Source organism: Gracilinanus agilis, chromosome 1 (assembly GCF_016433145.1).
Source record: "Gracilinanus agilis isolate LMUSP501 chromosome 1, AgileGrace, whole genome shotgun sequence".
In the NCBI taxonomy this organism is placed as follows: Eukaryota; Metazoa; Chordata; class Mammalia; order Didelphimorphia; family Didelphidae; genus Gracilinanus; species Gracilinanus agilis.
The window spans coordinates 249,059,353-249,076,525 of NC_058130.1; the positions used below are offsets into that span (position 1 = coordinate 249,059,353).

The 17,173-nt window shown below is 37.4% G+C and overlaps 1 protein-coding gene across 1 annotated transcript in view; it reads left to right on the plus strand.

Moving 5' to 3' along the window:
* Positions 1-17,173, plus strand: part of PTPN3 (protein tyrosine phosphatase non-receptor type 3) — a 256,184-nt gene that overhangs the window by 206,261 nt on the left and 32,750 nt on the right. The window contains exons 18-19 of the mRNA XM_044679539.1: positions 648-804; positions 6,426-6,589. Coding sequence (XP_044535474.1) covers positions 648-804; positions 6,426-6,589 — 321 coding nt within the window. The remainder of the gene's footprint in view (positions 1-647; positions 805-6,425; positions 6,590-17,173) is intronic.

Here is a 17,173-nt window from a genome sequence, read left to right on the forward strand (position 1 = left end):
TCTTACTTGCTGTAATTAGCAGATGGAATGAGGATTAACTGAAGTGTTTGCTGCTGCTGCTGCTGCTGCTGCTGCTGCCAATATGAAGGGAAGATGTGTACAAAAAGGTTTTCTAAAAAATAGGTAGAAATGGAAAGAGATCAATGCTTGCTAGTAATTCTAGCGATAAATGAATGTTGCCTGCCTTAAGAAAATAGAGCTTCTGTGTAGTTCTTAGTTTTTTTTATTTTAAAACATTATTTTAGCTGAATTCTGTTTAAAGCTGCTTAAAAACAGCCTTAAATTTAGTCTTCTCAACATAGCAATTGACACGTAGAATCATAGATTTAAAGGTAGAAGGGGCCACTAAAGCCAGTCTCCTCATTTTACAGAGGAGAAAACTGAGGCGCAAGAAGATTTAACTGATTTGCCCAAGGTCACAGCTCTGAGATGTTAGAAGTATCCAAGAAGAGATTTGAACCCTGGTCCTCTGCCTCCGGAGCTAGTGTCCTTTCTATTGAGCCACACTCTGCAGAGGATACCACAGAATAGTAGATGAATAGAATGATCCTAGTCTCAAGACTCTAGCATAGGAAAGATGGTATTTCTTCACTAGCCTAGAAGGTAGCTATAGTAACCTAATACATTTTGTTTTGATCTTGAAACAGGCTGATAAATGCATTCCTAAGCTGAATGAAGGGGATCAAATAGTACTAATAAATGGCAGAGACATCTCAGAGCACACCCATGATCAAGTGGTGATGTTTATCAAAGCAAGCCGGGAGTCGCACACAAGAGAACTGGCACTATTGATCAGGAGGAAAGGTAATGAAGCTCAAGAACAGGGGTTAACATAGCAAAAAAGAATGTTTTGTCCCTAAAAAGGAGTTCTATTTACATGCAACTTAGTCTCTTGTATAAATTTAGCATATCTTTAATTCCATGGTATTTTAACATCTTATAAACAGTAACCACCTACTATAAGAAGCCGGGTTCTCGTTTACTGACAATGAAGAAATTTAATATCCATTCCAAAATGGAATCCATTTCCCTAGAGTTGTTGTTGTTTTTGGTTGTTGGTTGGTTTTGTTTTTTGAAGGGGGGAGGATAGGGAGGAAAATAAAATTTATATATTTATTTCAATGTTACATTTATTTTTATTCATCTCTGTTGCATTTTTTTCTCTATCACTTTTTGGAACTCTCCCTTGGAAGTGTATACCTAGAAGAGTTTCTTCATTTTCCTTTACACACCACTTGATTTATGTTCAATCTATTGTGTTTAAATTGGAGAAGGAAGCCTAAACAGGGTATGAGTGGCTACTGGTAGTGGATATCACCAAGATATAGGTGAGCATAGATAGAAAAAAGAAAATTTACCTTAACAAAGATTAGTAATCTAGAAAGTTTCAGTAGTGCTTCAATCCAGCTTTGGCAATGGCTCCAAGAAGAGTTAATGAAATATGCAAAGTAGTTGTCTTGCTTGGCCTTGATCTCAGAAAGGTTGAAATATGAAGCAAATATTTATTAATTTCTGCTTTTGCAAATGCCAATTCTCTCAATACTTTAAAGCCCTTCATAACCTGGCCCCTTTCTAAGTTTCTAGGCTTCTTGTATCTTAACTTCCCTCATGTAAACTGGAATTCATCGGTACTGACTTCTTTGTCATTCTTGGACACGATATTCCATCTTTATGCTTAAATTATCTTTAAATCCCCGGCAGTTAGCACAGTGATTCTTGGCACATAGTAGGCATTTAATAAGTACTTATTGACTAACTCAAAAAAGTTAGCACAACCACCAATATCCACTGATCGCTTGCTATTTTGTTTATTGGTTTGATATTTTTAAACCTTTACCTTCCATCTTAGAATCGATACCAAGTATCAGTTCCAAGGCAGAACAGTGGTCGATAAGGGGTAGGTAGTTGGGGTTAAGTGACTTGCCTAGGAAGTGTCCAAGATTAGATTTGAACCAGGAACTCCCATTTCTAGACCTGACTCCCCATCCACTGAGCCATCTAGCTGCCCCTCACTTGCTACTTTGAATGAAACTCAAAGATCAGGAGGATGCTTTTGAATGTGGCAGGAAAAATATATATCAAAAGAAAAAACAAGTCATTTGTTAACAGTTTCTTGGACAACATTTTAAAATGTAAAGCCTTTCTTGATTCTAAGAAAACACCCCCCAATCATTCTTAATTAAATGTTTTAAGGAAAATTTCTGAAAATTTATTATTGTCTGCCCCATGCACATTTTGCCCTAAATAGTACAAGGGCCCCTTGTATAGTTGGTGCATACTATCCATCTGTACAGATTTTAAGAGGATTTAAAACTCAATTTTATTATTTTGAATAACGAATGAGGTATATAGCTAGCGTATCTGTTTTTTGAAATGGCACACTGTTTGTGACATCCATGGTTTAATATAAAGTCCTTGATCCAGACTACAAGTCCCAATTACAGTATTGTTCTTATGGGAAAACATGCTTTAAGCTGTTTTTTTGTCTGACATGGTTTCCAAGAGCACATTGTGGGGAGAAAAACCAGGACTGCCTATATTCACATTAATGACTTTCAACCTTGACTCATAGGTGATTGTTATTCACCAGAAAACAACAGGAAAGACACAAATGACTTAAGTGTTCCAATTATTCATCAGGCACTTACTAGATCCATGAGAGGCACTGAAAAGATGAAAGTCGACTCAGCTGCATGGGAGGGATAGCACATATGAATATTGAAAAGACAACGAATAATACAGGGAAGTGGCATGCATGGTCAGGGAAGGCTTCAGGAAGGTAATATTTAAGCTGGATCCTGGAGGATATAAGTCAAGTTCAGCTCATGCAAAGGGGAAGTAATAGAGAAAAAATGATGATGAAAGCAATGATAGCATTTATGTAGTACTTTGCAGGTATTAATTCAATTGAGCTTTACATCCACCCTGGGAGGAAGGTGCTAATATCTCTCATTTTATAAATGAAGAAACTGAGGCAAAGAACAGTTAAATGACTTGCCCAGGGTCACTCATTGCCAGGTAGAATTTAACTCAGATCTTCCTGATTCCAAGCACAACTGTATAACACTGAGCCACCCAGCTAAGGAAAGAATCAATCTTGATTGATCAATCTTGAAGAAATCCCCTTTGCTGGAAATGGAAAGTTTGTGTGTCACATTTGAGGAGCTATAGGTAGACCAAGGTAGCTATATTGTAGAGTCTGCAGAGAAGAATCTAGCATCAGGAAATCAGGAATCACCAATTCTGGTAGACAGATGACCTTGCTCCAAGTCAGCCCAGGGCTTTACACTTTGGAACTTTTTTATTTTATCTATAAAGTGAAGGGGTTGAAGTAGTTGACCTACAAGAGCCCTTATAGCTCTGAATCTTATGATCTGTTCAATGAGGAAATAATAGGACGTGGTGATGGATGAGATATAGGCGACAAAGGAAATTTGGTGAGTGGGAGAGTGATAATACTTTTAGTAGGTACACAGAAATTTGGATAGGGAGCTGGCTTAAAGAAAAAAATTATTGAGGAGTTTTTCTTTCTTTTTAGATAAGTTGAGTAAGAGATAATAATGGAATATACATTTTTCTTTTTTTTTTAATTAATGGAATTTATTTACAAGTGGCTCACCTCTTCTTCCTTCCCTACCCTGCATCTTAGAAGGCGTCATTCAGGAGATAGATATGTATATATAGATTATGTCTTTCATGCTTCTGTTTTTCAGTTTATTCTCTAGACGTGACATTCACAAAATATTCTTCACATATTAAATATGTAGTTGTATATAATGTTCTCTTGGTTCTACTCATTTTGCTTTTCGTTATCCCATGTACTTCTTTCCAAGTTTGTTTTTTTTAACTAGTCTGTTCCATGTAAAATCTATATTAGATTGCTTACCATCTCTGCAGAAATAGGGTGAGGTGGGAGGGAAGGAGAGAAATTGAAACTAAAAATTCTTTTTAAAATGTTGGAAACTTTTTTTACATGCAATTAGGGAAAAATTAAATTAAAAGTAATTAAAATGATGCTCTTGAAATGAATGAATGAATGAATTAAGCTTAGCCTACTCATCCTTTCTTACGGTGCAGTAGTATTCCATCACAATTATATACTGCAGTTTGTCTGGCTATTCCCCAACTGATGGGAATCCCCTCAATTTCTAGTTCTTTGCTACCAAGGAGAACTGTTATAAAAAATTTGGAACACATAAGATCTTTTCTTTTTCCTCTGATCTCCATGGGAAATAGGCACAACAACCATTGCTGGATCAAAAAGTACACACAATTTTATAACTCTGGGCATAATTCCAGTTTGCTCTCTAGAATGGATGGATCAGTTTACAATTCCACCAACTGTGCATTAGTGTCCCCATTTTTCCATATCCCTTCCAACATTTGTTATTTTGTCCTTTCGTCATTTTAGTCAAATTGATAGGTATGAGATGTTATCTCAGAATAATTTTGGTTTGCATTTCTTTATTATATTTAGAACATTTTTTTCATAAACCTATATATTGGTTTGATTTCTTTATCTGAAAATTGTCTGTTCATATCTTTTTTGCCCATTTAGTAATTGGGAGGGGTGACTCTTATTCTTATAAATGTGACAGAGTTCTCTCTATATTTTAAACATGAGACCTCTAACCAAGAAGTTGTCTCTAATTTTTTTCCCAGTTTTCTGCTTTCCTTCTAATCTTGGCGACATTTATTGTAGTTATACAAAAACTTTTCAATTTAATGTACTCAGAATTATCCATTTTCTATTTCATAATGTTCTCCATTTCTCAATGACTCATAAATTCCTCTCCTGATGTAGGGGAAAAGGAGGGAAAGGAAGGGAAGGAAGGTAGCCAGGGAACTGACCCCAGGGTCTTTTGTAGGTAGGCTAGGGACCAGATTAAATCAGGCTAGACACCAGGAAAAGTTAGGTAGGTTTATTTAGGGGTTAGGAAGGGAAAGTTTAGGAAAAGTCAGGGAAGTTAGATCTTTGGCAGCTAGGCAGGAATCAAAGCTAGGTTAAGGGGGAAAAGGCACCAAAATCCATGCTTCTCTCCTTTTTTATTCTCCCTTTGACACCTCCCACAAAGGAAGTGTGGGATATGTCAGAAGAAGTTGCAGTAGAGAGTCCTGGGAGATGTAGTCTCTCAGGGTTTAGGCCCACTTCAAAACACACACTCCTATCCATGAATCTGATAGGTAATATGTTCCCTATTCTTCTAATTTGCTTCCGGTATGTCATGTATCTGCTTTGATCTTATTTTAGCGAATGTTGTAAGATATCTAGTTTCTGCCAAAATACTTTCCATTTCTCCCAGCATTTTTTTTTTACCAAGTAGTGGTTTCTTATCCCCCAAACCAGGATCTATACTTTTGTCAAATACAAAGTTACTATAATCTTTTCCTGCTGTTTGTTATGTGTCTTTCTTGTTCCACTGAACTGCCTTTCTATTTTAGAGCCAGTACCAGATAGTTTTGGTAATTAATATTTTATAATACAGTTTAAAATCTGGTACTACTAGATCTCATTCCCACATTTTTTCATTAATTCTTTTAATATTCTTGATCTTTTGTTATTCAAAATGAATTTGGTTATTATTTTTCTAGCCCAATTTTTGGCAATTTAATTAGAATGGCACTGAACAAGTAGATTAGTTTAGGTAGGGTTGTCATTTTATCGTATTGGCTCTATCTGTCCACGAACAATTAATAATTCTCAACTTATTTAGATCTGACTTTATTTGTATAAAAAGTATTTTTTGGTTTGTGAACATGCATTTTCAATGTGGGATAGTTGGAGATGCAAGATATCATTAAAGAGAAATGTCAAATTTAGAAGTATAAATAGGGAAATTATTTGCATGTATCATAGCCACATCCATGAACTTACATATTCCTCACAACAACTGAGAAATATAGGTAGCAGTGCTCCTTATTATCCCCATTTTACTGAAAACAAATTGTGGCTTTAAGAGGATAAATGACTTATCTATATATAGACACCCAACTAGTAAGATTAGTGCTGAGGCAACAGAAATGATCTCTGGAGAAGTATGGAAAGAAAAAAAGCAGAGAACCTAAGACTGAGCCTTGGATGATGTCCACACTAAAGAAAGATTTGCCAACAATGGAAAACTCTACTTTTCAGCCTTTTTGTCCATGGTCCCCACCATCATCAAAAGCTCCTGGGTATCAATTACCACCAAAAAAATCAAAGCAGGAAGATTATTTTGTTATTTGTGTAATTAACATTTCTACAGTCATTTATTGGTATATTACAGTGTCTTTGATTATATTCTGTAATCATTTAATAAGCTACATACAGGAAAAATTATAAATAGTCATCAGGATTCTCTTTTTGTAAATAACCTTGTTTCAAAAAAAATATTGAGGCAGTTTTTACTACAGAAACAAAATGTTCCAATTCTTATATCTTGCAGTTGTCCATTCATTTGCTGAAGTCAAGTCAGAAGATGAAATAAATTGTCAACTTTTCCAAGATTCCATTCTCCCTATGAATTTAAAGTATGACAATACCATAGAAGAATCTATAGAACAGCTAAAAGAAGGCATAGAAAGCGGGACCGTGCTCATTCAGTTTGAGGTAAGAGGAACCCAATGCTGTATTTGACAAAATGAATTACGTTAACCTCAAGCCAGTCAGTTCTGCCATGCTTATCAGAATCACACACACTATGAGACCAACATTAACAGTCATAAGTTGAAGGAGATTTTTCCTCTGTGCATAGAACACCAAACAAGTCATTTATTCGGGTGAGCTGGGGGTGGGGTGGGAAGCCCTTTATACCTCTAATATGCCATGATTTCTGGGCCCCGGGCTGTTTATTTTTTAGGATGTTAAATTAGAGCATGAGTGCAAAATAGATTGGAATTCAGGAGTCAGGAAATTGATTTCCTCCCTTTTTATTTTCTTATAATTGGGTGATCAGAAAAATACATCAGGAGATGGGGAAGAAAGACTTTCAGAGAAATCAGATGTTGAAACAGATGCTTAAGTATCTTTCAGACTAATAAAATAACTAGCAATAGGAGAAGGTGCATAAGGCAATTCAGCAATAATTGGTATTTAGAGAACACTTTAAAATTTGCGATGCTTTTAACCTATTTTATATCATTTGAGCTTTACAATTCCCTTGTGAGGCAGGGACTACAGGCATTATCTCTGTTTTATAGTTAAGTCAATTTTGGGAACATGATATCACCGATGTAGTGTTTGCAGCGTTATGGAAAAGTTAATAAACAAGTTGATGAAGAACTTTCACTTTCTCTGTCAAGAGTTAAGTTTAGGTTAATATTTATTAAGCACCTGCATTGTGCCAGGCACTGTGCTAAGCCCTCAAAAGATACAAAGAGTCCCTGTTCCACAAAGAGCTCCCAGTCTAATGGAGGATATGACATGTCAGCAACTATGTACAGGAAAGATACACACAGAATAAATTGGAGATAAATATAGAGAGAAGGCGCTTTGCATTAAGGGAGATTAGGAAAGGTTTCTTGTAGAGGGTAGGATTTTAGCTGAGACTTGAAGGAATCCAGGAGGCAAAGACAAGGAGTTGGGGAATTCCAGTCATGGAGAACAGCCAGAGAAAATGCTTAGAATCTGAAGATGGAGTGGCATGTGCAAAGAATAGGAAGGAGGTCAGTGTCACTGGATTGAAGATTGCATGGAAGGACTGAAGAAACTGAGGCTGATAGATAAGAAACTTGTTCAAGGTCACACAGTTAGTTATGACAAAGCCCACACTAGAATACAGTCGTTAGCACCAATTCATGGAGTTAGGGGAGCTTGGCCAACCTGTTTAAACAGGCTGTTGATTGTCAGTGGGAAATAAATGAACATAAGGATGTTGACACTATTACTATTTCCTAGAAATGTTTAATACAGAATGAGAAGCCCTAAAGAGCCTAGAAACTGCCTTCACCAGCCAAAATCTCATTGCCAAATGGAAAGAAATGGCAGCCAAGAGCAACACTGGCTTACAGAGGAGGGTGGCAAAAACTGTCCCAAATAATCTTCCTAATGCATGGGTTTTGGACATGTCACTCTTTTGTTCAAAAGCCCTCAGTGGCTAAAAACACATTTTTGCCAGGTTAAGGATAGCCTTCATCAACCTGACACCTGCTGACCCTTTTACCCTTATTTACAGTGTTTTCTTTCCCACAACCCTTGTTCAGTTAAACTGGACTATTAATTATTCCCCAATTCCCCATTGTCATCTGTCACCTGCCTCAGAACATTTATTTGTCCAGATTATCACCTCTTCATTTTTCCCTCCTCCTTTAAGCCCCTTCTTCTGATAAGTTGTTTCTGATAACCACAGCTGAAAGTATTATCTCCCTCCTCAAATTTCCCAAGAAAACTTTATCTGAGTCTCTTATGAAGGCTAAAAGGGTCACAAAGGCACAAGGTGGATGGGAATTTGGGTGAATTGATTGGAAAAAGAAGAACTGGGATTCCTAGTGGTCATGGAAAAGAGAATTGTAATTAGCACAACTGGGAAAGGTGTTGTGGCAGAACAGCCACAGAAAAATTCTGAGGGTTCCTAAAATTCATAGGAAACCAGTACAATTGTATATCTTATGCTTTTCTGCCTTGGCCATACTCCTCATGGGTCATTCTTTGGCACCTAAATACTTTGAGGGAATTGAAAAGAAAAATTTATTATAGCCCCTATCCTAACCAACCCAGATCCTATAAGAGCCCTTTGTTGTGAAGATAGATACTTCTTTTACAGTCATGATAGCGCATCCTCTTTCATTTTGACATAAGGCACTTGGGTCCTTTCTGTATTTTTCACGGAGGAAGCTCTCCAGAATTTGGGGGGGTTGGAGAACATACCGTTTTAGAGAAAATACTTGTTAGCTATGAAAAGAGCATTTGGGTGAAAGTGTATGTTTGTATGCATCAGCTTAGAAAAAATACACATTAGGTCATTTGAAAGGAAGGATGCACTAGCTTTTGGTGGGTATCAGAAAAGGCCTTATGTAAGAGCTTTTAAACTGTAGCTTTTAAGAAAATTGGGGTTCTGAGAGGCAGAGATAAAGAAGGGGATTAATTTAAGTTAGGGGGAACCACTATCCACAAAGGTGTGGAGGTGAGAGATTGAATTCCATGTCTGAGAAATTCCATGATGAAGGTTGGTTTGGCTGGACCCTGCAGTTAAGTATACATCTAGAAAGTTGCAAAGGGTTTTAAATGTCAAACAAAGAGTTTGCATGTGATTGTAAGGGTAAGAGGGAGCCACTGACAAGAAGACCTATGCTTTAAGAAAATCCCGGCGCCAGCTGTGGCAAGGATAAACGAGAGAGGGGAAAGATTTGAGCCAGAAAAAAACAATTAAGATGCAGTATGTAATGAGAGCTTAGAAACTAGGGTTAGTGGCCCTGCAAAAGAGATAGAAGGAAACTAATGTTGATGGTAGTACAGTCACATCACAGAAACTAGAAACACCTCCAAAAGGCCCCCCCCAATTAACCCTTGACAGAAAAGATGAAGGCTCTTCTTCAACTTGTTTTAACTTCATAATATCTCAGCTACTGTACAAGCAATATTATGTGCTGAAAAATTTTGCTGCCACATAACCCTCCTTGGATTTTATGGAACTGGGTATAGTAAAAACAGACACAGAACCTCTATTTCCAGGCCTCATTGCTGTTCAGTTGTTCATTCTCATCCAACTCTTTGGGACCCTGTGGACCATACTATCCGTGGAGTGTTTCTTAGTAAAGATAGTGGAGAGGTTTGCCATTTCCTTCACCAGTAGATTAAGACAAATAGAAATTAAATAACTTTTATAGGGTCACATAACTAGGAAGCATCTGAGGCCAGATTTGAACCTAGGAACTCCAGTCTCTAGTCCTGGCTCTCAATCCAATGAGCCACCTAGCTGCCTCCCTTCTGCCTGTTTTTATATAGCCTGTGAAATAAGAATGATTTTTTACATTTTTGAATAAAGTATTAGATTATGATTATGGAAATATGTTTCGCATGATAATACATGTACAACCCAGTTCAAATTAGATCTTATAATTTCAGAAAATGTATGTTGAAAATTGTTATTACATGTAATTGGGGAAATAAAATATCGAATTTAAAAAATAAAAATAAAAAATAAAAGTATAGGTTATGGCATGCAGACATACTGGCAGCTGGTTGAAATTGATCCATATGTATTTTGGATAATAACCATCTATACTTGTATATTGGCTATATTATTATTCATGTTTTACCATGAAACTGCAGATGGGTAGTAAGTGGGGCCCAGAACCGGTCCCAGGAGTACATTTGAGCGGGAGCGTATTAGAGAAATGGTTCAATGCTTCACAGGATCCCAATTTGCCTACTATTGCAGGAGACCATTTTGTTAGCAGCAATATTCCTCCAAGCATGATCTATTTTTACAAACCAAGTTAATACCAGTCTCAACACTAAAATTCCAAATAACCCAAAGGGCATTGGGGTGATAAATGGTTTGCACATAAGAGATACAGAATGTTGCCAGCAGCTCAAACACAAGAAGTATGGTAAGGAACATAATAAGGGAATGGGGCAGTTAGTATCATAGTAGATGGAGAGCCAGGCCTAGAGTCAGGATGGCATGGGTTCAAATATGACCTCTGACACTTCCTAGCTAACCCCATTTGCCTAGCCCTTGCCCTTTTGTCTTAGAATTGTTACTAAGACAGAAAGTAAGGGTTATTTTTCTAAAAAGCAATAACCATATTAATCATGTTTTGGCTTTATTGAAGCATTGGAGGAAAACTTTGAAGTAGGCAGATTTTACATAATCTTTGCCTTTATATTTACAATAATAATAAGTTGTTTTCCATATATGATGGGTATTGGGATAATTACAAATGAAACAGTCATGTTGCTTACAAAAATAAAATTGAATTCTAATTATTTCTGCTTTAACAGAATAGTTATAATCCAGTAAAAGTGGATTTAAAGCAGATTTCTTTTTGTGAATTCTGTTTTCTCAGTAATTCACTGGGCACTGTGCAAACACATATGAGTATGCAGAACATAAAATATTTAAAGAAGAAAGGATGGCAGTTCTGGAGTCAGGAGCTTGTGGGTTCAATTGTGGTACTTCCTAGCTGTGTGAAGCTGGGCAAATCACTTAACCTTGATTGCTGTCCCTTGCCACTCTTCTTCCATAGAATTGATACTAAGACAGAATATAATGTTTTTTGGTTTTTTTTTTAAACCTTTACCTTTTTGTCTTAGAATCAATACTGTGTATTTTTTCCAAGGCAATAGCAGCAAAGGCTAGACAATGGGGGTTAAGTGACTTGCCCAGAGACACACAACTAGGAAGTGTTGAAGGCCAGATTTGACCTCTAGGCTTGGCTCTCAATCTACTGAGCCACCTAGCTGCCCCTAGAAGGTAAAGATTTAAAAAAAAAAAAGAATGGAAACCATGTGAAGATATCAACAGCAATAATAATATTTTAAAAATACAAAAAAAAGACAGTATACCAATTCAATTCTATACTATTCTGTCCTCAAAAGAAGTTATAAAATCAAAATATGAGAACAATAAAATTTCTTTTAAAATCCAACAATTTTTCCTTTATGATCAAAGATCTCTTCTTGTCTTATCTATTTTTCACCTAGAAAAATCTTAATCTTAATCAGTTTTTGTAGTGCTGGATTTGGAGAAGTAACTTTATCCCTCTGAGCTTCTTCTTTCATGTCTGGCAAGTACAAATTAGATTGGGTAAACTTTAAGAATGCTTCCCATTCTAAATTTGAGAACCATCTCTTGAACTTGGCTGCTTCTAGAGTTTTCCCAAGAACAACAGAATTCATAACACACAAAACTAAGAAACCAAATTTCTTACTGTCAAGGCTGATTCCAACATCTCCTTGACAGTGACATTGTTATGGATGGTCTTCAAGTGATGTCAAACTCAAATAGAAACTGGGATGACTAAACAATACATAGGTTTCCCTGCAGGCTGTATGTCAACTAAGAAAACTACATATTAACATTATTTGTGTCCTATTGTATCTTTATTTATTTGGTTAAATATTTCCAAATTACATTTTAATCAGGCTTAATCAGGAAAGGGGAATTATTGTGGGGCCAACACAGCTATTTGATACCTCTGGTCTCATGAACAAGAAATTTGTAATTTTGTGACAAGGTGGACGTAGGCTAATGTTGGTATTCTTTTTAAGAACGACCATTGCCTCTGCTGCCTTGGAATTGATACACAGTGTTGGTTCTAAGACAGAAGGTAAGAGTTTCAAAAAAAGATAACAGAAACAGCCACCATTGCCTTGACATAAGAGCTTAGGATGATGTGGTGGAAAAAGCTGGCCTCGGAGCCACATTCAAGCCCTGCCTCTGATTCATCCTGATTGTGTGACCCTGGGCAAGATGCTTAATTACTCAGTGCCCTACGCAACTCTCTGATTATAAATTGCAGAGAAGGTGTTTCCTCACCTGAAAGTTGCCAATCCCACAAAATCCTAGATCTAGCCCCTTTCTCTACCCCTCACATCAAAACAGTTCCTGCTGAACTTGGAAAAAAGATCATTTCAAGGAACTTTAGATGATTCCTGGAATTTAGTTCTAATACAGAGTTAAACCAGCTGGTCATTCCAGTTGGCAACAAGCAGGAAGGAGGAAAATGGCAAGATGGGATTTTCAAATTCACTAGTTTTAGTATTTGTTGGAGGACAGGGAAAATTATTATTTCTTAGCATCTTAGCATGAATTTGGAACTAAACATTAATTGCTGAAGGACAGAATTCTGTTTAGCGAATATTTTCAAGCAGGCATTTTGAATATTTTAAAATTTAGTAACTTTATACTCACTATGAACAGCTCATGCTTATGGAACATTTTCATCCCAATAAGATGGACACCATAAGGATTTTGACTCTCATTTTCCAGGTGAAGAAACTGAGGGCTCAGCAAGATTAAATAATCTGCCTAAGATTATACAAGAAGTGGAGCTGGGAATTAAATCTATAAACCTTCCAACTCCAACCAATTTCAGTGCTTTTTTTCCACTTTACCACCCTCCCTAAAAGGAAGCTAGTCATTAATATACTGAGGCACAACTTCTGTTTTCCAGTTTGTTTCCCTCCCTGTCAAGTTAGCTTTAGAATGCTACAGAGAAGGAGGTTGACAGAAGACAAAAAACCAGGAGTGGGTAGTCTTGTTATTTGTTAGGCTGATTCATAAGTTAAGATATACCAAAGGTCACATGAATCACAAATATGTCACTCCTACCTCAAAACAATCAATTTTTTATCAACCTAGAGGCCATTTCATGAATGTATAAGAGCTTCATCCCCTTTTCTCTTTTGTATTTCCTTAGAAACTTAATCTTTTATCCCAACTCAGTTCAGTAAATATTAAGCACTTACTCTGGGAAAGGCATTGTATTGTCCCCATTTTCAAGAAGTTTTTACATTCCAAGAAAATAATATGTACCCCAATAAATACATAAATGTAAAATTTTTAAGCACATTGAGAGGGCACTTACAGTTAAAGGAAGCAAGAAGGGATTTATGTTATTCGGTAAATATTTACTAAGCACCAACTAGCCAAACATACTTAGCACACTAAGCGTTGGGGGTGGGGGTAAATAAAAGAGGCAAAAGACAGTCCTTGCCTTTGTGGAGCTTACTGTCTAATGGGGGAGACAACATGCAAACAAATAGCTACGAGATAAGCTAAATACAGGATGAAAAGGAAATAATTAAAAGAGGGGAAGCAGTGGAGTTGAGAGAAGTCAGATAAAAGCTTCGTGTGGAAGGGAGGGTTTTAGTTGGGACTTAAAGGAAGCCAGGGAAGTCAGTGGTCAGAGAGGAGGAGGGAAAGTGTTGTTCTTCATGGAGGATAGCTGGAAAAAATGCCTAAAGACAAATGATGGAGTGTCTTGTTCATGGGACTGCCAGGAAGCCCAAGTCCCTGGACCAGAGTATACATGATGAGGGACTGTAGGAAGGGTTGGAAGGGGCTAGGTTATGAAGGCCTTTGAATGCCAAATGGAACGTTTTGTATTTGATCTGGAGGGGTTTGTGGGGGCAGGGGGGAAAGTGAAATGATCAGACCTGCATTTTAAGAAAATCACTTTAGTGGCTGAATGGATTGGAGTGGAAAGAGACTTGAGGCAGGCTGACTCACCAGTAAGCTTTTGTAGTAATCAAGGGTGATGAGGGCTTGCCCCCCAGAATGGTGGCAGTGTTAGAAGAGAACCATGTATGGGAGTGTTAGAAGAGAACCTTGTAGGGGATAATACCTGACCTGAATCTAGAAGGAAATTAAAACTTCTGATTTCATATACAAATATCTCATTTTATCCTCACAACAGCACCAAGAGATATAGATGCTATTATTATCATCCCCATTTTATTCTTTTATATAAAGATATTTTATTTTACCAATTACACATTTCCATATACGGTTTCTGAAGTTATATGATCCAAATTGTCTCCCTCCTTCCCTTCTCTCCTGTGTTACAGAGCTGGCAAGCAATTCAATCTGGGATATGCATGAATTATGATGCAAAATATATTTCCATATTGATCACTTTTGTAAGAAAGTAATCATATAAAAGCAAAATCCCAAATCAAAAACCCAAATAAACTAAAGTCAAAAATTGTGTGCTTTAGGGGCAGCTGGGTAGCTCAGTGGATTGAGAGTCAGGCCTAGAGATGGGAGGTCCTGGGTTCAAATCCGGCCTCAGACACTTCCCAGCTGTGTGACCCTGGGCAAGTCACTTGACCCCCATTGCCCACCCTTACCACTCTTCCACCTAGTAGCCAATACACAGAAGTTAAGGGTTTAAAAAAATTGTGTGGTTTGATCTGCATTCCAACTCTCACAGTTTTTTCTTGGGAGGCAGAGAGCATTCTTTGTAATAAGTCCCTCAGAATTGTCCTGGATCATTGCTGAGAGAATCTAAGTCTCTTACAGTTGATCATTCCACAATATTACTGTTACTGTGTACAACATTCTCCTGGTTCTGCTTATTTCACTCTGCATTGGGTCACATAGATCTTTCTAGCTCTTTCTGAAATCATCCTTTTATCATTGCTTATAGCACAATAGTATTCCATCACCATCACATACCACAATTTGTTCAGCCATTCCCCAACTGAGGGATATCCATTCAGTTTCCAGTTCTTTGCTACCACAAAAAGAGCAGCTATATATCCCCATTTTATTGATGAGGAAACTAAGCAGGTGGAGAATGACTTTGCCCAGGGGCACATAACAATTGTATGTCAAGGGCCAGATTTGAACAGTCTTCCTGACTGTCCAGGCAGTGTTCTATTCACCGAATCACCTAACTGCTTTTTTTAAAAAACCCTTACCTTCAGTCTTAGAATCAATACAATGTATTGACTCCAAGGCAGAAAAGAGATAAGGGCTAGGCAATGAGGATTAAATGACTTGTCCAATGTCACCCAGCTAAGAAGTGTTTGAGGTCTGACTTAAACCCAAAATCTCCTATTTCTAGGCTTGGCTCTCAATCCACTGAAACATCTAGCGCCCCCCCAACCTAGCCACTTTTTTTTTTTTTTGACTTTTTTTTTTTAAACCCTTGTACTTCGGTGTATTGTCTCATAGGTGGAAGATTGGTAAGGGTGGGCAATGGGGGTCAAGTGACTTGCCCAGGGTCACACAGCTGGGAAGTGGCTGAGGCCGGGTTTGAACCTAGGATCTCCTGTCTCTAGGCCTGACTCTCACTCCACTGAGCTACCCAGCTGCTCCGCTAGCCACTTTTGAAATATATTGAAACAGAACTTCAGAAAACTTATGTGGAAATTTATCACATGAAAATATGTTTATTTTTTTAAAAGACTAATTTTTTAAAACAAGTTAATTGATCCCAGGTTAGGATACTCTCTGTTATATGATAAACATTATTAAAAGAGATATTTGTCTAGATGCCAAATCATCAATATCCCCATATTGTTTTCATTTTTTTCTGACATAACTTAATTCGCCAAATTTTAAATGTGAAAAGCACTATAGAGATCCTATTTTCAAAGAATTTACATTTTACTAGAGTATAGCATGTACCCCAAAAAATAAATACCAAATGTTTTGAGATCAAAAGGGTGCTTACAACCAGAGAAAACAAGAAGGGGTTCATGTAGGAGGCAGTACCCAAAATGGATAGAAGCTAAAACTTTTAGTTTCATGTGGAGTCACAGAAGCAAAAAGAGGAATACCCAGTTCTAGGAACAGATGATAGTAGATCAGTGTGACTGGAATAAAGAATGTGTGGAGGAGAGTAATGTGGAATATTTCTGGAAAGGTAGGTGGCAACAAGATTGTGCAAGGCTTTAAGTGGCTCAAGTTTTTGTCATTTATCCTAGAGAAAACCATTGCAGATTTTTCATCAGTGGAGAGGGACATAGTTAAGGCCTGTGTTTGAAGATCTTTAATTTGGCATCTGTGGGAAGGATGTTTTGAAGAGAGAAAAGCATGGAAGAGGGGAGACCAATAAGGAAGCTATTCCATTAGGCCAAGCAAGAGACCCATACCTTCTCTCTTAGAACTGATATGGAGTAACAGTTCCAAGGTAGAAAGGATGTAAGGGCTAGGCAATTAGGGTTAAATAACTTGTCCAGGGTCACATAGCTAGGAAGTGTCTGAGGCCAGATTTAAATCCAGGACCTCTCATCTGCAGGCTTGGCTCTTAATCCACTGAGCCACCTAGATGCCTCTATTATCCCTACTTTACAGTTGAAGAAATTGAGGCAGAAGATGATTTGCCTAATTATAAAGGTAGTAAGGGTCTAAGGCTGAATTGAACTTAGGGCTTTTAGATCCCAAGCACAGCTTTTTTTTTTTTTTCTTTTTTCCCGTCATCTGCTAAATGAAGGACTAGACTAGACAACTGCTATGGTTCCTTCTAATTCTAATTCTTTAATTCTGTGATCCTGTAATGAGTTCCATTTTGAGATGCCAGAGTCATCCTCATATCCAAGTAGAGTTGTTTGGCAATCACTTGGTGATGAGAGAAATTAGAGCTGAGTATATAGATGTGACAAATAAATATGATAATTAATTCTATGAGAGCTGATGAAATCTGAGACAGAAACAGAAAGAGAAAAAGAGGAAGAAACAGACGGAGGGAGGGAGGGAGGGAGGGAGGGAGGGAGAGAGAGAGAGAGAGAGAGAGAGAG